Raw genomic sequence first — 23,692 nt, 5'->3', positions numbered from 1 at the left:
CATGAAATAGGTCTTTAAATTGCAACTTTTGGGGGTGAGCTTTAGCTGAACTCTACCCTAGGTGTAGCTGGCATAGATTTTACTCACAGCACATGTAACAGCCACAGATGAGCTTGGATATATCAGGTGGCATACGTCCTCTTGGTATATCCTGCGCAATTGTACACTGGCTAGAGTTTACTTTAGACTTGTCTCGGGAAACTGCCCCAAATTGTCAAGTTACACATTTTTGCATGAAGCTCATGTGCACAAAAATGTGCAACTTTTCTAGTTCTTTACGCCGTACTTTTTTCAAAAGTTGATGGCACTTCTATAATTCTATAAAATGAGGGGGAGCACTAGCACCCCCATATTTACTATACTGTATTATTATTTAGATGAAGTGCTCGGTCTTCTTAGAGTTTAGTTTCAGAAAGCATGAAGACATGAAAGCTGGTAAAGGCTTTAAGAAGTGAGCAGAGAGATAGATTTGGGTCTTATGTAGGAATTGAAAACTGAAAGAGCTGATGAGTTGACCAAAGCCATAGAGTTGTAACTTTAAATGGAAACCTCATTAACCCCTTAAGGACCAAGTGTTTTTCTGTTTTTGCACTTTCGTTTTTTCCTCCTTACCTTTTAAAAGTCATAACCCTTTCAATTTTGCACCTAAAAAACCATTTGATGGCTTTTTTTTTGTGCCACCAATTCTACTTTGTAATGACGTCAGTCATTTTAACCAAAAATTTACGGCGAAACGGGAAAAAAAATCATTGTGCCACAAAATTGAAGAAAAAACACCATTTTGTAAATTCTGGGGGGCTTCCGTTCCTGCACAGTACATTTTTCGGTAAAAATTACATTTTATCTTTATTCTATAGGTCCATACAATTAAAATGATACCCTACTTCTATAGGTTTGATTTTGCCATACTTCTGGAAAAAATCATAACTATATGCAGGTAAATGAATAAATGTAAAATTATTCTGACCCCCTATAACTTTTTTTATTTTTTCGCGTACAGGGCGGTATGAGGGCTCATATTTTGCGCCGTGATCTGAAGTTTTTATCGGTACCATTTGCTTTGATCAGACTTTTTGATCAGATTTTATTCATTTTTTTTATGGTATAAAAAGTGACCAAAAATACGCTATTTTTTACTTTGGAATTTTTTTGCGTGTACACCATTGACTGTGCAGTTTGATTAACAATATATTGAAGGCAACTTTAGACGCCGCTGTCTAAAGGGTTAATAGCTGGCCGCGGCCCATCGCCGCATGTCAGCTATTAAAGTCGGCCCCCAGCTACAGGAATCAGCTGGGCGCCGGCCGGTATGACGCGCCATACCCTGTTAACGGCACATGGATATATAGTCGTGGATTATAGATGTCCATGGTCGTTAACCGGTTAAAACTAATTTTTGCTATTGCACTCCTTATGGTAAATAAATAATCTTTCTAATGTACTTTGTTTACAAAACAAAAATAAAAAATAAGTTGTCTATGTTTTATTTGTGTTTAAAAAAGCTGCCACTATGTATCTCCCTACTTGTCCAGAGCACATTTTCTCCTATCTCTTGCCCAGATTTTTGGACTCCTGCTGGCCTGGAAATGCAGTCTGGAGTGCTGAGGGGGGGGGGGGGGGTGCAGCCTTAGCCAATCATAGCTCATCTCACACACTGAACTGCTCTGGGCTGTGTGTAGCAGAGTGAGGGAGGAGGTTCTTCTCTGTATAGCTTTAGATGATGTCACGCCTGCTGGGGAACACCCCTTCCCAGTCTGTGAATCTGGCTCAGACTGAGCAGAAAATACAGAGCAATATCAAAAAAAGTAGAAAACTAAAAAATTATAAAAATAAAGGCAGGGGGTGGTTTATAATAATGGGATAGTGAACTAGGCGGATTATAAAGATCATGAGAGGTACTCTTTAAAGGGGTACTCCGGTGCTTAGACATCTTATCCCCTATCCAAAGGATAGGGGATAAGATGCCTGATCGCGGGAGTCCCACCGCTGGGGACGCCCGTGATCTTGCACGCGGCACCCCGTTTATAATCAGTCCCCGGAGCGTGTTCGCTCCGGGTCTGATTACAGGTGACCACAGGGCCGACGGCGTGTGACGTGACGCCTCCGCCGCCGTGTGACGTCACGCTCCGCCCCTCAATGCAAGCCTATGGGAGGGGGCATGACAGCTATCACGCCCCCTCCCATAGGCTTGCATTGAGGGGCGGAGTGTGACGTCACACGCCACCGGCCCTGTGGTCGCCGATAATCAGACCCGGAGCGAACACGCTCCGGGGACTGATTATAAACGGGGTGCCGCGTGCAAGATCACGGGCGTCCCCAGCGGCGGGACTCCTGCAATCAGGCATCTTATCCCCTATCCTTTGGATAGGGGATAAGATGTCTAAGCACCGGAGTACCCCTTTAAACTTCTGAGCCATAATGCAAAATCTGTACCAGGCTGCCCACCTACTATTACTGAGGTCTTCCAAACCCTGGTGGTTCTTATCCACCAGGGGCATAGATGTGACTGTTACCTCCTTATCACCAATAGCTACACCCCTGGCCATAAGAGTAAATAGAGAAGAGGACTGAATGCTGAGGCTTGTGGTACACAAACAGAAAGAGGGCATGGAAAACAGATTAAGTGGGACACTAAATTCCCACAAGAGAAATAGGAGGAGATAAAAGGGAGAGACAGATACAGGATTCATATTGAGTAGAGAAACTGAAATAAACACTAAGCTGAGCCAGAAGCTACATTGTAAGTATATGTTATTGCACCAAAAGGAAAATGATCAATACTATTTCATAAAAAGAGATTTACTTGCACTGTTTGTAAAAGATAACTGTGCAGCGTCTTCAGAGAGACCCTGTAAAGATTTATGGAGGTGATGACCATCAAACTATCAGAGGATTACTTGACAAGAAGTTAAGAAATATACTAACAGCAAAAAGGTTAAAAGGATTTGAAGAGGGAATGAACACAGTCCTGGGGTGTTTACTACTATCTAGCTGTCTACTTACAGTATGTGGGTCACCAAATCTTTTCTGTTCCATCCACCTGCTCCATACATGGTCAACTGGCCCACTATTTTAATAGCTTAGTAAAACGAGTACATTTAGTAAGCCATTTACTGATGTTATTCTACTACATTATTGTGTCACCAATCGGCTATTTTTGCTTTGCATCTTGGTCTCATCTATAATTGTGAAACGTGCAAGAATACTTTGCTTAGTGTGCAGTTCTTACATTTATAAACTCACCTGTAAATATAGGAAACACAAAGGTTTCATATATTTACAAACAATGATCTGGCCCATGGGTGCCTAATGGCACATACAGCCCTGCTCATAGGCACGTTTCACACTGCCAAACAGGATTAGCACAGTAATATTATGAACACAAAGTTGCCCATACCATTGTGCCTACCATACCAAACTGCCTAAACTATAATGCTGAAGACATAGAGGTGACCATAAAATAATTACACAGTACTGCTGTAACAGTGGCCATGCAAATTTAGATGCAAAATGTGGAAAAAGTTCTGGCACAACCAGATGAGATTGAATTCTTTAGAATATGTATAGCATATGAAGCATCAAAAATATACATAAATATACATGTGAACAAGGAATAGTTAGTCTGAAACGCGTTTCAGTTTTTAAAATGTGTTTCTGATTCCCTGTATGCTACCCCTATTCGAATGTGTCTTCAGCACAGAATCAGCTTTTATCTGGTTGTATTAGACCTCTTTTCACATTTTGTATCTGATAACTTTCCCCCAAGTCACTGGTTTTGTCTGTATCACCTGAAAATATATGCACATAATTGGGTGAGCACATCCTTTTCTCTCTTCACTGCAGTTAGTAATGGGACCCTAAATAGAGGACACCCCATCCTTGACCTAGTAAGTTTTTCAGAAATAGATTTTCTAAACCAGACAAAACATTTTCAGGGGTTTCTGAGGTAAAAAAAAAAAAAATGTTGCTGCTTTGTTCCAGAAACAGCGCACTCTTGACCATGACATAGGTCAGATATTGTAACTCGGCCCCACGCAAGTAAATAACAAAACTAGAAATAGCCAATGGAATTAGCCATTTTTAAGCCCTTTGAAAGGGTTTTTCAAATCAACTGGTGCCAGAAACATATACAGATTTGTAAATTATTTTTATTTAAAAAACTTAAGCCTTCCAGTACTTATCAGCTGCTGTATACTACAGAGGAAGTTGTGTAGTTCTTTCCAGTCTGACCTCTTCTGACACCTCTGTCTGTGTCAGGAACTGTCCATAGCAGGAGAGGTTTGCTATGAGGATTTTCTCATGCTGTGGACAGTTCCTGACATGGACAGAGGTGGCAGCAGAGAGCACTGTGGTCAGAATGAAAAGAACTACATAACTTCCTCTAAAGCATACAGCAGCTGATAAGTATTGCAAGGGTTAAGATTTTTAAACAGAAGTCATTTACAAATCTGTATAACTTTCTGGCGCCAGTTAATTGGAAATTCTCTTTTTTCCTCCGGAGTACCCCTTTAAGGCCACATACCAACACCCACCGTCCTTTATCGAATCCTCTATATTATATATGGCCCATTTAGACCACTTATCATCTACACATAAGGCTTATAAGGGGTCTATTCATTTAGAAGGCATAAAAGGCTGCAAATCCTAGCGAAGCAGGTGACAAAAAAAAAAAAAAACTGCAACTTGAAGGCAATTTTTAAGTAAACAATGAATCTGAAATGACTGTTTGTCCCTTATTAGTGTAAATGACTCCGAGCCAAAAAAAAGACATTAGAAAAATGGATTTTAAAGACTTTGGAAATTATTTTTAAATTAGCCATCCTTTCCCTCACTGAGCTTTTTAGAGTTCATAATGATACATATTTTGTCACATAATTGCTAAGCGCACTTGTTAATCAAATTATTCTTTAATTAGTTTGTTAATGAGTTTAGCTATACATTGTTTTCAGAACTTTCCATTTTTGTTTTATAGTAATTACATATAATTAAACGGCATCCAGCCTGCCTTTCCTTTTAGTACGTATGCTGATTACTCCCCTTCCCCCTGTAAAATATCAACGCGCTCTGAATAGAGTAAAAAACAAGGCATGACAAATGAAACATTTTGTCGCAATTAATTAGATGCTAATTATACGCTGAAGATGCGAAAAGAATGGTATTCACTGGAGATGAAACGTAGTGGAAGAAGAGAATAGAAAACAGACTCCGGGTCTTTCTTACCTTTTTGGTTCACCACATTGTCTTTCAACCAATTAATTGCCGTTATGCAGTCTTTGCCGTCATTTAGGGTGAATAAATTGGAAGGAATTTTCCCTGTATATATCTGTTTGGAGCAATCTGGGATATCTTGGTTAGTTAAAAGTTTGTTAATATCAGCTCCGCTGGGGCAAGGGACCTACATGAAAGAGAATAAATGACACGTAAATAGAAGGCTTAGTTTGCTTGCAAGAAACTGTTTAAAACTATTCTAATATATACAAAGGCTGTATTTGAAGCTACACATTAGTAGCATACCATGTGGACACAAATGAATGTTTCGAACAAGGAAGTAAAAACAGCAGTGGAATCAAAGTGTCCAAAGCTATACAGGGATGTATAAAATTTATTTTTTGGAACACAGTTCCTCTTTAACTTAAAGGAGAAGTCCCATGTAGGAAAATGTATCCCTTATCTAAAGGATAGGGAATAAGTGTCTGATCGCAGGGGGTCTGACCGCTGGGACCCTCTGCAATCTCTGATCGTGGGGGGGGGGGGGGGGGCCAGTGGTTGGATCCCAGCAATCAGACACTTATCCCCTATCCTTTGGATAGGGGATACATTTTGCAGTGCGTTCAGAGATGTTATTCTGCCATCCTTGATTGTAAGGAGTTGTTATTTGAATAAATGTTGCCTTTCTATCATCTAGAACCAGTCTGCCCATTCTCCTCTGACCTCTGAACCCAACATGGCTTACTGGATATTTTTATACACCATTCTCTGTAAACCCTAGCGATGATCTTGGCTGAAAATCCCAGTAGAGCAGCAGTTTCTGAAAAACTCCGATCAGTCCATCTGTATTGAGTTGCTGCCATGTGATTGGTTGATTTGTGTTAACAAGCAACTGAACAGGTGTATCTAATAAAGTGGCCCGTGAGTGTATTTCTTCCTAGCATTCTGTGTATTTTATTTATTTTTTCTCTTTTGGAATCACTGAAGGTGTACAGTAATTATTTGAGTATCATTGTAGGGGTATTTTTGTGGTGATCGATGTGTAGGATCATAATGCTATTCTAACATTTACAGAAGACAAAACCATAAAGTATCTATGTGTGATCAATAACAATTTAAGGTAAGATGAATAGATAGAGAACAGAATGTAAACTGTTTTCTCTTGCTATACACGGTGGTGACATTACCACTGATTCAAGGAACTGTTGGGGCATCTAATGTAACAAGCGGATACAGGGCTTGCATTCATAGCTATGCATTAAGGGAGATTGGAAGCAACATAACAAAATCCGAAGCAAAAACAACAATCCTGAGATATTCTGGTAGCTCTGTGACTGGACATGCTGTTACACAATTATTTATGTTATATTATGTGAAAAACATGCTTGACGTTCCTTCCACACAAAAGTCCAGATGTCTGTAGGCAGTAAAAGCCTTCGGTAAACAAACATAATGGGTCAATAAGCTGGATATGTGCTATCAAAATCACTGTTTAAGCAAGTTTGGTTGCTAGCAAACCATATCAGTGTTTATTCAATCTGTCGCATCAGGTATACCAGCAATCTTCTTTCTTTTTTTTATTTATTTGTAAAATATAATTTTTTTTTCCTTGTTTTGCTGTATTCCGCTTGCCTGTCCACACATCAAGCTTTACCATTGCTACTAAATGCGTGGAACAATGTAATAACGCTATTTAAAGGGGTGCTTTTTTTTTTTTTTTAAATCAACTGGTGCCAGAAAGTTGAACAGATTTGTAAATTACTTCTATTAAAAAATTATTAATCCTTCCAGTACTTATTAGCGGATGTATACTACAGAGGAAATTATTTTCTTTTTGGATTTCTTGTCTGTCTGACCACAGTGCTCTCTGCTGACACCTCTGTCCATTTTAGGAACTGTCCAGAGCAGCATATGTTTTTTATGGGGATTTGCTCCTTTCTGGCACCAGTTGATTTAAAAAAAAAAAAAAAAGCTTTCTGTCGGAGTACCCCCTGAAGGATCGCTGTACGGTGACTTTATATGTGCCTGCTTCGAGTGGCGATATGCTGCTACAAGCAGACACACTGCTTTGTGCCAGTCATGGGAGCATGTGCAGTATACTCGCTCATAGTGGGAGGTTTCGGCCTAGCTCATGGAGCTCATGGAGGGGGAGCGACTGTGATGTGTGCGAGTACACCGCATATGCACGTCGACTCTCACATCGCTTCAGTGTGTCTGCTCGTAGAGGCGGATTGCTGCTTCGAGCAGGCACATGTAAAGGCATCATACGGCGGTCCTTCAGTGGTGGATCCGCAGCGTAAAATACGCTGGGGTTCGGCTTGTGTGGCCTGAAGAACCATTAAATAGCATGGCCCGGAGAACCACTAAATATCATGGCCCAAAGAACCATTAAAAGGCATGGCCTGAAGAACCATTAAAGGACAAATATCAGGAGAAAAAAAACTTCTCCTTTCCGAAGGATTTCCTGTTTGGAGCCCTGGCTCTCCATCTCAGGGGCGCCTCACAACCCCCGCCCGAAGGGGGGGCCGCCACGCCTCCTCCATATAGCTCTAAGGAAGAGCCGTTCGGCAATCTCTAGCTCTCCAATAGAGCTTTATGGAGGGGGCGTGCCGGGGCTCCAAAGAGCAGATCGCGGGGGGGCCCCAGTGTCGGACCCACGCAATCTAAAACTTATACTCTATCCTTCGGATAGAGGATACGTTTTTTTCATGATACTTATCCTTTAAATAGCATAGCCTGGATAACTATTAAATAGCATGGCCTAGAGAACCATTAAATAGCATAGCCTAGAGAACCATTAAATAGCATGGCCTAGAGAACCATTAAATAGCATGGCCTAGAGAACTATTAAATAGCATGGCCTAGAGAACCATTAAATAGCATGGCCTAGAGAACCATTAAATAGCATGGCCTAGAGAACTATTAAATAGCATGGCCTAGAGAACTATTAAATAGCATGGCCTAGAGAACTATTAAATAGCATGGCCTAGAGAACTATTAAATAGCATGGCCTAGAGAACCATTAAATAGCATGGCCTAGAGAACCATTAAATAGCATGGCCTAGAGAATAGTGTTGCTCGCGAATATTCGCAATTCGAATATTATTTGCGAATATCGCATATTCGCGAATTCGCGAATTTCGCGAATATAGCGCTATATATTCGTAATTACGAATATTCGTTTTTTTTTTTGTTGTTTTTTTTCACAGTACACATCACAGTGATCACCCCTCTCTGCTTCCAGCTTTTGTGGTATAAAGAAGGCTCTAATACTACTGTGTGAGACTGGCGTGCGAAAATTCGCATATGCGAAAATTAGCATATGCGGAAATTAGCATATGCAAATTTTCTCATATGCGAATTTTTGCGTATGCTAATTTTGTATATGCTAATTTTCACATCTGTAAATTTTCGCATACGCGAATTTTCGCATATGCGAAAATAAAACGAGGGTATGACGAATATGCGAATATTCGCGAATATATGACGAATATTCGTCCATATATTCGCGAATATTCGCGAATTCGAATATGGCCTATGCCGCTCAACACTACTAGAGAACTATTAAATAGCATGGCCTAGAGAGCCATTAAATAGCATGGCCTAGAGAACTATTAAATAGCATGGCCTAGAGAACTATTAAAAAGCATGGCCTAGAGAACCATTAAATAGCATGGCCTAGAAAACCATTAAATAGAATGGCCTAGAGAACTATTAAATAGCATGGCCTAGAGAACCATTAAATAGCATGGCCTAGAGAACTATTAAAAAGCATGGCCTAGAGAGCCATTAAATAGCATGGCCTAGAGAGCCATTAAATAGCATGGCCTAGAGAACCATTAAATAGCATGGCCTAGAGAGCCATTAAATAGCATGGCCTAGAGAACTATTAAAAAGCATGGCCTAGAGAGCCATTAAATAGCATGGCCTAGAGAACCATTAAATAGCATGGCCTAGAGAACCATTAAATAGCATGGCCTAGAGAACCATTAAATAGCATGGCCTAGAGAACTATTAAATAGCATGGCCTAGAGAGCCATTAAATAGCATGGCTTAGAGAACCATTAAATAGCATGGCCTAGAGAACCATTAAGTAGCATGGCCTAGAGAACTATTAAATAGCATGGCTTAGAGAACCATTAAATAGCATGGCCTAGAGAACTATTAAATAGCATGGCCTAGAGAACCATTAAGTAGCATGGCCTAGAGAACTATTAAATAGCATGGCCTAGAGAACCATTAAATAGCATGGCCTAGAGAACTATTAAATAGCATGGCCTAGAGAACCATTAAATAGCATGGCCTAGAGAACCATTAAATAGCATGGCCTAGAGAACCATTAAATAGCATGGCCTAGAGAGCCATTAAATAGCATGGCCTAGAGAACCATTAAATAGCATGGCCTAGAGAACTATTAAATAGCATGGCCTAGAGAACAATTAAATAGCATGGCCTAGAGAACTATTAAATAGCATGGCCTAGAGAACTATTAAATAGCATGGCCTAGAGAGCCATTAAATAGCATGGCCTAGAGAGCCATTAAATAGCATGGCCTAGAGAACTATTAAATAGCATGGCCTAGAGAAGCATTAAATAGCATGGCCTAGAGAACCATTAAAAATCATGGCCTAGAGAACTATTAAATAGCATGGCTTAGAGAACCATTAAATAGCATGGCCTACAGAACCATTAAATAGCATGGCCTAGAGAACCATTAACTAGCATGGCCTAGAGAACCATTAAATAGCATGGCCTAGAGAACCATTAAGTAGCATGGCCTAGAGAACTATTAAATAGCATGGCTTAGAGAGCCATTAAATAGCATGGCCTAGAGAACCATTAAATAGCATGGCCTAGAGAACTATTAAATAGCATGGCCTAGAGAACCATTAAATAGCATGGCCTAGAGAACTATTAAATAGCATGGCCTAGAGAACTATTAAATAGCATGGCCTAGAGAACCATTAAATAGCATGGCCTAGAGAACTATTAAATAGCATGGCCTAGAGAACTATTAAATAGCATGGCCTAGAGAACCATTAATTAGCATGGCCTAGAGAACCATTAAATAGCATGGCCTAGAGAACCATTAATTAGCATGGCCTAGAGAACCATTAAATAGCATGGCCTAGAGAACCATTAAATAGCATGGCCTAGAGAACCATTAAATAGCATGGCCTAGAGAGCCATTAAATAGCATGGCCTAGAGAACCATTAAATAGCATGGCCTAGAGAACCATTAAATAGCATGGCCTAGAGAACCATTAAATAGCATGGCCTAGAGAACCATTAAATAGCATGGCCTAGAGAACTATTAAATAGCATGGCCTAGAGAGCCATTAAATAGCATGGCTTAGAGAACCATTAAATAGCATTGCCTAGAGAAACATTAAGTAGCATGGCCTAGAGAACCATTAAATAGCATGGCCTAGAGAACCATTAAATAGCATGGCCTAGAGAACCATTAAATAGCATGGCCTAGAGAACTATTAAATAGCATGGCCTAGAGAACTATTAAATAGCATGGCCTAGAGAACCATTAAATAGCATGGCCTAGAGAACTATTAAATAGCATGGCCTAGAGAACCATTAAATAGCATGGCCTAGAGAACTATTAAATAGCATGGCCTAGAGAACCATTAAATAGCATGGCCTAGAGAACCATTAAATAGCATGGCCTAGAGAGCCATTAAATAGCATGGCCTAGAGAACCATTAAATAGCATGGCCTAGAGAACCATTAAATAGCATGGCCTAGAGAACTATTAAATAGCATGGCCTAGAGAACCATTAAATAGCATGGCCTAGAGAACCATTAAATAGCATGGCCTAGAGAACCATTAAATAGCATGGCCTAGAGAACCATTAAATAGCATGGCCTAGAGAACTATTAAGTAGCATGGCCTAGAGAACTATTAAGTAGCATGGCCTAGAAAACTATTAAGTAGCATGGCTTAGAGAACTATTAAAAGGCATGGCATGGGGAACCATTAAAAGCCATGGATAGGAGGCCATGCATAGGAGGCAGATGAACAGATGCTTCCCGTGGCTCTACTGCATCCCCCATCACAATCCTCCTCCATCCTGGTTTTGCGCTCATATATATAACACCTTCCAACAGCATATACATGCCCATAGTGTCCCCTGAACATTGTCTTGTGTTTTTGAGCCTCTCTTAGACTTTAAAGTTGCAGCCTAGCAGCACGTGAAGCAATGCAACCTACCTTTTCGTCTGGTCCAGGTCACAACCAGATCATAGTAATTAAGAGGCTCCTGCTAGATGCCAATGCCACACAGGACCATCAACAGTGGTCTAACACCATCTCTATACAAGGGATTGATATAAGCAATGGGGCACTTGTAATATTAGTGGCCTTACAGTGAGTGGAAGCCCCAGCTTCAATTAGCTGTGAAAGTTGAGAGGCTGCTCTGATTGATCCCACAAGATGCCCTACTATTAGTGCCCTCTGCCTAAGGCTTTAGATTGGCATACAGCAAAATGGGTGCTTAATTTTGGTCAATTTCCAGAATGTGCTAACTCTGATTTTACTTGCACATTTACTTGCTTAACATCCCCAGAGAAAGGGTGCTTAAGTAAGGCACTACGTACCACCCCAGTGTCTAACTAAATGGGCTCTGTCATTCAAAGACTTTTGAAGTCATGTCAGATCCTGACCAAATGCTAGATAGCCAGAAGCTGTGAAACAGATCTAAGCCTCTGATAATGCTATAAAGGATGTGCAACCCCTTACTCCTTTTTAAGGCCAAGTCTCCTTCTCCTGACATGGAAACTGCAGCTCATCTGACCAGCCTGCTCAAGCCATGTCCTTAGAGACCTACCGGTAGTTTTTATGCACTGGTACTAAAAGAATGAGAAGATAAAATACTATTTTTTGATGATACCTTCACGCAGATCATGATCTTGATCATTTGCCACTAAGAGGAATGCATTTGATGTCATGAGGAACACTATATCAGAAGCCCATGACCACATAAAAAATCCATACAATCTTTTTTTATAGCTAAACAAGGTTCATTATTACAAAAAACGTGATGATTGTGATGCAGGAAGCACTGTAAGCATTATGTGAAGTTCAGGTTAAACCATACTAGAGATGCCGATACATATGTTATAATACAGATCGATGTTGTAAAGATTGGTAAAGAAAATGTATGGGCTTATACTGTAACAATGTGTACCTCTGAAGAGCGCTGATTTTATATGGAGGCACACAAAAGGTATGGTCTATCATAAATGCATACAGAATTTCCCCCCAAAAAACTAAACAAAATTGCAGCATGTTTAATTGTATATACTATAACAGAGGTATTCAACTCACAGGGGTGTATGACAGCGTAGTACCTATAAATCTATATATGTAGATTTATGACTTCAGCTGTGAAGACTGCTATGGGACAGATTTAGTTAAACTGTTAAATTTTTAGACAGGTTAAACTTAGAGTCTAAGAATATACTACATTTATCACAGTGGCTCTTGCTGCTTAATAAATCTGGTGCATCTTTAGACTGTCTAGTTTATGTTTAAAACCAAATGTCCGGGTATGTCCACACGGTGGAATTTCCATGCAAAATTCCACTGAAGAATTCCGATGGAAATTTCACCATGATTTACAAACAATTTATTTGAATGGGATTCTGCAGTCCCATTAAAACATCAGAATTTCTGTGGTGCCATGAAAATTCTACTTTTTGTCAAAATTTAGGACTAGTCTTATATTTTCCGGAATTCCGCAACGAAATACCTATGACATCAATGGGGCTTGAATTTCAGCGAAACTCTGTGTTTCAGAATTCTGTTGAAATGATGTAACAATTTCGTCGGAATTCCATAATTCTGTTAAGCAATATGGAATTTTGTGGAATTGCGAAAATTCCACCGCATAAACATACCCTTAGCTGGCTTAAATTGTACCAGAATTTTATGGCGCTAGGTGTCATCATTTAGGCCCTGCCCCTTTTACCGAGGTTAGCCATCTTTGTTGAATGAATAAATGTGGTGCACACAACTTTTACACTGTGCATAGGACTTTTGCTGTGCATAAGGTTTTATGTATTGACACTAATACATTTGGAGGGTATGTTCACACACACTGTATTAACTGTGGATTTCATGTTTTGGATCTTATGCTGCCATCCTGAACCTGCAGCATAAAATCCATAGCATAAAATCTGCAGCATGAAGTCCGCAATATATACAGTATGTGTGAACATATTCTCAGGTGGGAGTTTATTAAAACCGGTTTCCAACACACCACCAACACTAGGCTGACCATGTACCTGCACTAAAATCTATGCTCGTGTTTGCGCAAAAATGTTGCACTTTTTTTTTCAATTACACTGGGCAAAAGGATGATAGTCTTCCCCACCCCAAAACTCTAAAATGTTGTGTAAAGGAAGATTGCCAAGTCCTCATTTCTACAAGTGTGACCTGAAGCTCCTGGGCCCTGGTGGAACATCCATACCAGGGCCCAAGGTCTTCCAAATGAAATTCACAATAATGGTACCTTCTAATGTACCTTCTAAGCAGTTTTTGGCCCCTTTCCGACACCAGGGCCTAGGTGTGACTGCTACCCCTATTGCTATGACCTTGCTCCTTTCAAAGCATAAATCCATTGATATTTTAGGTGGTTAGCTCTAATATATTTCTGTAAGGGAAAAAGGCTTACGATGTATTATTTATGCTTCTTTGTACTCAATAATTCAGGATTTGTATGTTTTTGTGGTATAATGTATGCTCCAAGAGGCCAACGTTTAAAGATTTGTAACACGGTGAAACACTGAAACCAAACATATGTAAATACTGACAAATAGACATCAGGATACAAAACAAGTAAACAATAAGCAACTCTAAATATGGCAGAATTCCTGGCACCAGATAATGAACTGGCATCCACCCACTAGAGCCATTCTTTTCTGCTGCAAATTGTGAAAGAGAATACATCTGAAGGCAAACAATTAGGCGTTTACGAGCTATAATGCAAAATGTGAAAGGCTAAGTTTTATTACAGAGACAAATGTTTTGAAATGAAATACATTTGCAGATTAACAGAGTGCATCAACAGAATCCAATCTATCGCTTACCTGGTACTGCTGCCCAGTGCAAAGAATTAGATGGTCATATGGTACTTTTCTATCATTGGAAACAATCACAAACTTGGCAGCTCGGTCGATGCCAGTCATTTTACCAACCACAACATTAACCCAGGATCGAAGTGACATCAGTGCATAATCTTTATCATTATAATAGTGGCTGGGAAATGAAAAAAAAAAACCCGTAAGTGACATTTTAGCAGCTGACAGCAGGCATTAATTAGACATCTGGTGAGTCGGTGGAGAGCCTCTAGTGGTTTAAGGCTGTTGTCTCGCAGTAAGCTTTCCAAAAGCCTATAGCAAGAGATTATTTATAATTCAGCACTCTGTTGAATAGCTGACATCCATGAAACAAAACAGTACTTTATAGCCTCGGCCAATACCTCAACAGCGGAGACAGCCAGCATCGCTTCTAATACTTTATGGATCTTTTCACTTTTTACTGAGACAATAACAAAGAAATACTATAAAACAAATACCGTATATACTTGAGTATAAGCCGACCCGAATATAAGCCAAGGCCCCTAATTTCATACCAAAGACCCAGGAAAAGTTATTGACTCAACTATAAGCCTAGGGTGGAAAATACATCATCCCCCCCTGTCATAATCCAGACCCCCGTCATTAACACCCCTGTCATCATCACCCTGTCATCATCCCCCCTTCATCATCACCCGTCATCATCCCCCCCCTTCATCATCACCCCGTCATCATCCCCCCTTCATCATCACCCGTCATCATCCCCCCCTTCATCATCACCCCGTCATCATCCCCCCCTTCATCATCACCCTGTCATCATCCCCCCTTCATCATCACCGCCTGTTATCATCACCGCCTGTCATCATCCCCCCCCCTTCATCATCACCACCTGTCAATCCCTTCATCAGTGGTCTTCAACCTGCGGACCTCCAGATGTTGCAAAACTACAACTCTCAGCATGCCCGGACAGCTATCGGCTGTCCGGGCATGCTGGGAGTTGTAGTTTTGAAACATCTGGAGGTCCGCAGGTTGAAGACCACTGCAGCCTTTGTCATTATCCAGACCCCCCTTTAGTTTTCTACTCACCTACCCTCGGTGGGAAGGAAGGGTGAACTGTTCCGGGCCATCTATGCTGCAGGGACCGTCCGGTGGGGAGGGTTAGTCGTTCCGGGCTGTCCATCTTCACCGGGAGGCCCTCTTCTGCGCTCCGGGCCTGCCCCTGACTAGTGACGTTGCCTTGAAGACGACGCACAGTGCACGACCTGTGCATGAACGTCCCTGTGCGTCGTCAAGGCAACATCACTAGTCCGGGGCCGGCCCGGAGCGGAGAAGAGGGCCTCCCGGTGAAGATGAACAGCCCGGAACGACTAACCCTCCCCACTGGATGGTCCGTGCAGCATAGATGGCCTGGAACAGCTCACCCTTCCTTCCCACCTAGGGGAGGTGAGTAGAAAACTAAAGGAGGGTCTGGATGATGCCGAAGGCCGCAGTGGTCTTCAACCTGCAGACCTCCAGATGTTTCAAAACTACAACTCCCAGCATGCCGGACAGCCGATGGCTGTCCGGGCATGCTGGGAGTTGTAGTTTTGCAACATCTGGAGGTCCGCAGGTTGAAGACCACTGAGAAGGTATTGACAGGCAGAGAGTTCACTAGAGTATAAGCCGAGGGGGGCGTTTTCAGCACGGAAAATTGTGCTGAAAAACTCGGCTTATACTCGAGTATAAATGGTGTTGCAGCTCACCAAAGTAAATACCAAATACAGTACAGGATATATTCAAAGTGCAGCTATGGCATACTCTAACAGATTTAATCTTTCTTTAAAGGGCATAAAACAAGTAGATGTATACCAGTAGTCTAGTTATACATAGTTGATGCAAAGGCTTTTCCTCTTAAAACAATATCAATAACAGAGACGACACACTACCGTGCCTCACACACATCAGCTTCATCAAGAGCATGCATGTGGTCAAAATGCGTCCATTCAAGCTGAAGCTGATGCGCGTCGGGCCTGGTAGTGCATTGTCTCCATTATGATACCATTTTAAGAGGATTTCAATGAACTTCAACTTTTTAGCAGTGCCGGATCGAAATCTGCTTCCTTACCGTTTGCCACATTCATCACTGGGCCAAATGAGAACCCAGGCACGCACTAAATGAGGTGAGTCGAAGATTCTACATTTGTCATTTAAAAGGATTTTCCTACCAATAAGTATTGATTACGTGTCATCATTGTCTGATCACCAATTTCCGGCATCCTACTTATTCCCATGTAAGGTATAGCCCCTTTGCTTGTTTATGTTTACATAACAGCGCCACTACCGACCTAGTGCTGCGCTGGAATAACAAAGGGTTGTTTACTGGAATCATATCTATTTAGTTACCATTTTGGATGGATATTTAATAAAGTTTATATTCATGATTTAATATACTATTTTAGGCTGGGTTCACACCACGTTTTTGCAATACAGTTCCCGTATACGGTTTGAGCGTCAAAACCGTATGGAACCGTATTGCAAACCGTACTCATTGACTTTGTATTGGAAACCGTATGTTAACCGTATCATGCGGTTGCATACGTTTTGTATCCGTTACGGTTAAAAGCGTTTAATTTCCCGTACTTCAAACCGTAGTCTACTACGGTTTGAAGTCCTTTTGAAAAACCGTATTTAAACCGTATCCGTTTTTTATATAATGGTGGTCTATGAGAACTGTATTCAACCGGATACACTTATGGTTATATCCGGTTTTCACAATACGGTTTACGAATCTGCACATGCGCAGTTGCCTCCGAAAGTATCACCAGCTTCTAGAATCTTCTATCTGGGAGTGTTTTTAGTGTAAAACCGTATGCAACTGTATGCAACCGTATATCCGTTTTTTATCACAATATGGTTTTTAACCGGAATCCGGCATATATGGTTGTATACGGTTTAGTACGGTTTTTAGCGATACGTTTCCTTAAAAAAAAGTGACACAGGAACTGGATTGCAAAAACGTGGTGTGAACCCAGCCTTAGAGTGTCAGAGTTCATGATTGCCCCTCTTTTTTTTGTTTTTACATTCACTGGACTCAGGCTATTCTGAAGTTCTAGTTTAAGATCTAGTGCAGCATGGTTTCCGAAAGATTAAACAAAAGTGGGACAGCCCCTAAAATCTAGGTCAGACCCTAATTGATTAGGTATCGGTGACATATTTAATAGGTGAGTTGATGAATAATAATTAACATAACACTCTCAACACTGATACACTGATGCAAGTGTTGAACTTTGGACTTCCTGCAATCAGTTCTATGCAATGAGAATAAGTGTCCATGATGGGGAAACCTTGAAAGGGGTACTCCGCAGGAAAACATTATTTTTTTTTTTTAAATCAACTGGTGCCAGAAAGTTAAACAGATTTCTTCTATTGAAAAATCTTAATCCTTCCAGTACTTATCAGCTGATATATGCTCCATAGGAAGTTCTTTTCTTTTTGAATTTCCTTTCTGTCTGACCACAGTGCTCTCTGCTGACACCTCTGTCAATTTTAGGAACTGTCATGAGTAGGAGCAAATCCCCATAGCAAACCTCTCCTGCTCTGGACAGTTCCTGACATGGACAGAGGTGTCAACAGAGAGCACTGTGGTCAGACAGAAAGGAAATTCAAAAAGAAAAGAACCTCCTTTGTAGTATACAGCAGCTGATAAGTACTGGAAGGATTAAGATTTTTAAATAGAAGTCATTTACAAATCTGTTTAACTTTCTGGCAACAGTTGATTATAAAAAAAAAAAATGTTTTCCAGTGGAGTAACCCTTTAAAGTCTAAACATTTACACTCACCTGCTGGCAAGCAACGATTGATCCATACAACCATTATTTCCAGGAAGACCATGGGTTGATATCAAAGTGATATTGTTGAATTTAAGATGTGGGCTGCAAATCAAAATGTAGATGTTATAATTTGTGTAATATTACGACTCAATGGTCAAAAAGCAGCTGATATTAAACAAGTATTATTATTTAAATGGTAACATTTAGAATAATTGATTTATCAAAAAACAAATCTGTATTTACATAGAAATACCGTCTGGTGCTGTAAACCTTAATCCTTACATAATAATCAGCATGGACTGACCTGGATGGACCCCACTGACCCCGGGAACATGGGACTAAAAGTCTAGTAAAGAAAGCGGCCATAGATTTCTTCTCTGCACATAGGGTTGTCCAAGAACAGCAACTCAATGCAATTTACCTGGTTAAGTCAGAGCTCTAGCTATCTGATCATGGTTGGAAGTATTTCTTATGTAGCATCTTAATTCTAAAGAACAAATGGTCTTGTTGGTCAGACCCTCACTGATCTGTTACAGAGTATTCTGGGCATGTGCCAAAGCTTATTATAACAGGAAAATCATTTTAAAAACTTTCCCATGTTGTTTGTACAGCCCAGCAGCAAGAAGGCAACTTAAAGGGGTTGTCTAGTGAAAACGATCTTATTCTCTATCCAAAGGATAGGGGTAAGCAGCTGATCGTGGGGGGTTCAACTGCTGGGGCACCCCAAAATCTCCAGAACGGAACCCTGGCTTCCAGAGAAGAGCACGTGCTGTAGAAGGCATGTGCTCCATTTATTTCTATAGGAGCGTGGGAGATGCCCAAGTGCTGCACTCGGGTCTCTTCAGTGCTCCCATAGAAATGAATGGATCATGTGCAGTTTACAGCATGCGCTCTTTGATGAGAGCCGAGGTCCCCTTATGGAGATCAGCTACTTATCCCTTATCCACAGGATAGAGAATAAGATAGTTTTCACTGGACAACCGCTTTATGGGGGGTTAGAGGTAAGTAAAGTTCTGGTTCTTAAAGGGGATCTAAGCCACTTTTGCTACAATCCCCTTGTAGATTGTAATCCTTTACGGGCAGGGCCCTCTCTCCCCTATATTAGCCTATTTATTGTTTCAGATCCATTGTACTTGTGTTACATGTATTCCAACCCCTTATCATATGAACAGCGCCCCAAGAATAAATAATAAGGTATACACTAACTGAATTGCACTAATACAGATCTGGCTCAGAAGCCCTCTAATTTTATTGTTAAAGGGGTTATCCACCATAAGGTGATTTTAGTACGTACCTGCCAGACAGTAATGGACATGCTTAGGAAGGATCTGCGCTTGTCTTGGGGCTAAATGGCTATGTTGTGAGATTACCATAATACTGTGGCTATGATTTTGTGAACTGGTGTTTCCTGTTTGAGTTTCCTTCTTTGCCTACAAATCCCATAATTCCATTTTCCTCCCTCCCACATATCAGCCATCCCATCCACTGAAACATAAATGAGCTGCATCCATTCAAAAGACCTGTGGTTTTCAATCATGGTGCCTACAGCTGTTGCATTAGTTGCAGATTGATCTCTCTCCCACCAAGCGATCCCTCCACCCATTGAAGCAGACAGGCTCCCTGTCATCAGCTGACTAGTGAGTCAGGTCTCTGCCGCATTGCAACGTGGGAAAAATCTGATTAATCTGCTGTTAAAAATAAATATTGGGGTGAAAATCACATAAGAATTGTGAGAAAACCATCACACACAGGTACAGACTGTATTATGCACTACACTAACTTTATAGCCCCTGTAGCATAGTCAAATAAAAAAAATCCTGGAATACCCCTGTAAGACTGAATACATTGTGGAACAAGAAAACTGCACAGCACTTTAGCATTTGCCCCATGAGATTTCCCTCATATAACATGGTTTATTTATAGAATCATTTCATTATATTATTGCCCTCTCAACTGTAAAATTAACTAAAAATATGTAAAATTGCTCTGAGCCATAAACAAAGTCAAACACTGTGAACAAAAACATTAGCATTACAAAAGTATCCTTGTAAAAAGGGAATACTTACCGGGGGGATTACAATGTTTTATTGCCATATATAAGACTGTGGTATGGTTGTCAACTTTTAAACAGAACAGGTTTTAGGGATAACTTTAGATATGGACCATGTCCAACAATAAGTGAGCACCAGAGAGTGCCCGTCAGTAAAAATGTAATGAGCAGATATGCCATAAGTGCCGCCTATGCAACTGTTCAGGAGCCTGAAAGGGGAAGTATACCCTATAAACAGTCACCCAGAGTGCCCTAATGTACAGTTCTTGTGGCCAAATAATCAGTTCCGAACCCAGAGAGGTTCCCCACCTAAAATATGCATACATTCTTACATTCAATAAACAGTCATCCAAAGTGTCCAAAATGTACAGTTCTTTTGACAGAGTGCACACATAAACAGTTCCAAACCCAGAAAGGGTCCCCACTTAAAATGATGCTTACATTCTTTTAACCTTTACCTATGCTCTACTCCAGTGATATGTCTGCAGTTAAAGGGGTTGTCCAGGAAATTTATATGATGACACCTATCTCGGGAACCGCCCAGTTTCGAAGAGGTTTGCTATGGGGATTTTCTTCTAAACTGGGCGGTTCCCGAAACACGTGTCATCAGAGAGCACTTACCGTATTTTTCGCCATATAAGACGCACTTTTTCTTCCCCAAAACTGGGGGAGAAAAGTTGGTGCGTCTTATACGGCGAATACACCCCTATCGGGTCGGTCCCTGCGGACCCGCGGCTAATACAGGGCATCACCGATTGCGGTGATGCCCTGTATTAACCCTTCAGACGCGGCGATCAAAGCTGACCGCCGCGTCTGAAGGAAAAGTGACACTAACCCGGCTGCTCAGCTTACAGGACACTGGGAGGGACCTTACCTGCCTCCTCGGTGTCTGCTCCGTACCGGCATCCCCTGCATGGCTGGCACTCTCCTTCGACGTCATCACGTCGTCACGCACGCCGTCCTGCCATTCAATAGGAGCGGCGTGCGTAGCGACGTGATGACGGCGACGTGATGATGGCGACGTGATGACAGCGATGGAGAGACTGGGAAGAAGAAGTCCGGAGCGTCGGGGCCACGCCAGGGACGCGTGGCGACATCCAGTGCAGCGGTGACTAGTCCGGAGCGGCGGGGACACGTGAGTACTACCTCCTATCCAGTAGTCTTCAACCTGCGGACCTCCAGATGTTTCAAAACTACAACTCCCAGCATGCCCGGACAGCCGCATGCTGGGAGTTGTAGTTTTGCAACATCTGGAGGTCCGCAGGTTGAAGATCACTGTTGGGTGCAGAATCGTTTTTTTTCTAGATTTTGCACCTTTAAAATTGGATGCGTCTTATATGCCGATGCGTCCTATAGGGCGAAAAATACGGTAGACAGAAAAGAACAACTCAACTTCAGAAGCTCATAAGTACTGAAAGGATTAAGATTTTTTTAATAGAAGTAATTGACAAATCTGTTTAACTTTCTGGAGCCAGTTGATATATAAAAAAAATTTTTTTTTCCTGTATAACCCCTTTAACAAAACGGTTGCCTAGACATTCATTCCAGTTAAAGAGAACCTCTGGCCGCTCCAGTTTGTTTTTACTAATTCCTTGTATTCCATATTAAATAAGAATTCTGGATCATCTTTTGTTATAGCTCTGTGCTGTAAAAAATTAAGAAAAAAATATCTAGGAAAAATATTAAAAATAAATTCATAAGATCAAACGTGCTCGTTACGTAAACAGCAATCACTTGTGTAATCGCGACTCATTTATTTTACATCTGTTCTGAAGAGCTCCGACAGTGTTTTGTTATATATTAAAGCAAATTAAATTTGTTTAATGTAAATCTCGTCCTAATTCAGAAAAAAAGCCTGGATTACCAACTACAATAATGAGCTAATAGATGATCGGTATATTAGGGGAAGAAGTCAAGGATGTTTAATTACTTCTTCAGCAACAACTAATCGCATGTTTCTTATTTACGTGCTGCTTTAGCAAAAAAAGGTTAAAGAAGTGAGCACAATGCCACAGAAACATTCAGCAAGTGCACCTGTATTTTAGCAGCACTGGCTAATTCCAGCAGGGATTCATGTTGCTGTGGATACAAAAAAAGAAGGAATTAGGTAAGTGCACATGCAGAGGAAGCCGACTGCGCCAAATCTGCAGCAAAATGTGCATATGTTACATGCTTTAAATCTTAAACCCTGCTACATTTCCACAACAGAAGAAGCATACTGTGGAAGTGAACACTCTTAGCATGTTTGTTTTTTTTGCATGGAAAACGGGATTTAAAAAATTGAATGCAATTTACATGAAATCTGCCATGTCTGCAGGCACATTTGGGGTACTTAAATGGACACTAACTTTTCACACAACTCATGTGATAGCAGGAATGCTCATTTATTGTCTTTAAAAAGTATTCCTTCTAACCTTCTAAAAAGGTGTCTAAAGTTTTAGCCACTAGGGAGTTTCACTTCAACTGCAGTCCACTGCTTGTTGTTAGGCTCAGTCTATCTCTAAAAACATCTAGACAGAACACTGCTAGTGGGGGTGGGGCTTAGCTACTGCTATATGTAGGAGAGAGCCTGGACTGTGTGAATGCAAGCTGAGCATGTCTGCCTCCTTCAGAGGTTCCACATTGAGTTTGAATGGTAAAATAAAGGCCTGTTTTCTCTGACCACCCATTAAGCTCTGGGCAGCTGTCCCTAGTGTAGGATGTCATCATCAGCAGTTTTCTGCTTTGGTAATGTAAACCCCTCCATTGCTTTAATTCCCCCCACGTTAACTTGTCATCTTCAGCAGGGACTCCTGGATAAAGCCTGCCTGGCGAAACACGTCAGAGGATTGGAAGGGAGCAGGAGTGAGTCCTGCTACACTGTTTGCAAGGACTTTAAGACTGTAAGAAACAAGATTTTGAGGTCTAATAAAACCAAGATTCAACTTTTGGCCTTAATTTCAAGTATTATGTCTGGAGGAAAACAGGAACTGCGAATCACCTGACTAATACTATCCCCACAGTGAGGTCAATTGAGAGACTGATCAAGGTTGAGGGAAAGCTGAATGGAGCAAAGTACAGAAATATTTTTAATGAAAACCTAATCCAAAATACTCTGGACTGTAGCGAGGAAAGTTCAACTTCCGACAAAACAATGGGGGAGATTTATCAATAATGGTCTTGGCTAGATAATTTTTGTGGTTTGTCTAGATGCGTTTTTTTTGGCAGTGCTGCTCCAAATTTATCATAAAATTTCTCAGTGACCATGATAAATTTCATGCAGATCTGCACCTAGATCATTTTCTACCCCATTTTCAGATCATGTCTATCCTGCTTCTAAGCCTAGGATTCCAATTTTTTTCCGGGCGTTTTTTTTCACTGAAAAACAAAACGCCAGTGCAATTTTTGCATTTGAGTGGAAACTGCATTTTTGGGTACAAAAAAAAAGGATGCAGTAGGGATGGTAAAAAATGTATTAAACAAAATTTTTATAACGAAATTTTAATACATTCTTAATAAAGTGTGTGTGTGTGTTTCACTTTTTTTCTCCCTATTT

The 23,692-nt window shown here is 40.9% G+C and overlaps 1 protein-coding gene across 3 annotated transcripts in view; it reads right to left on the bottom strand.

Moving 5' to 3' along the window:
* Positions 1 to 23,692, bottom strand: part of CFAP61 (cilia and flagella associated protein 61) — a 337,213-nt gene that overhangs the window by 130,601 nt on the left and 182,920 nt on the right. For all 3 annotated transcript variants that reach the window (XM_056567635.1, XM_056567636.1, XM_056567638.1), the window contains 3 exons: positions 18,117 to 18,209; positions 14,311 to 14,479; positions 5,221 to 5,395 (listed from right to left, as the gene is read on the bottom strand). In XM_056567635.1, coding sequence (XP_056423610.1) covers positions 5,221 to 5,395; positions 14,311 to 14,479; positions 18,117 to 18,209 — 437 coding nt within the window. The remainder of the gene's footprint in view (positions 1 to 5,220; positions 5,396 to 14,310; positions 14,480 to 18,116; positions 18,210 to 23,692) is intronic.

Source organism: Hyla sarda, chromosome 3, assembly GCF_029499605.1.
Source record: "Hyla sarda isolate aHylSar1 chromosome 3, aHylSar1.hap1, whole genome shotgun sequence".
Lineage (NCBI taxonomy): Eukaryota > Metazoa > Chordata > Amphibia > Anura > Hylidae > Hyla > Hyla sarda.
The sequence above is the reverse complement of the archived record's forward strand: the minus strand, read 5'-3'. Positions and strand labels throughout refer to the sequence as shown.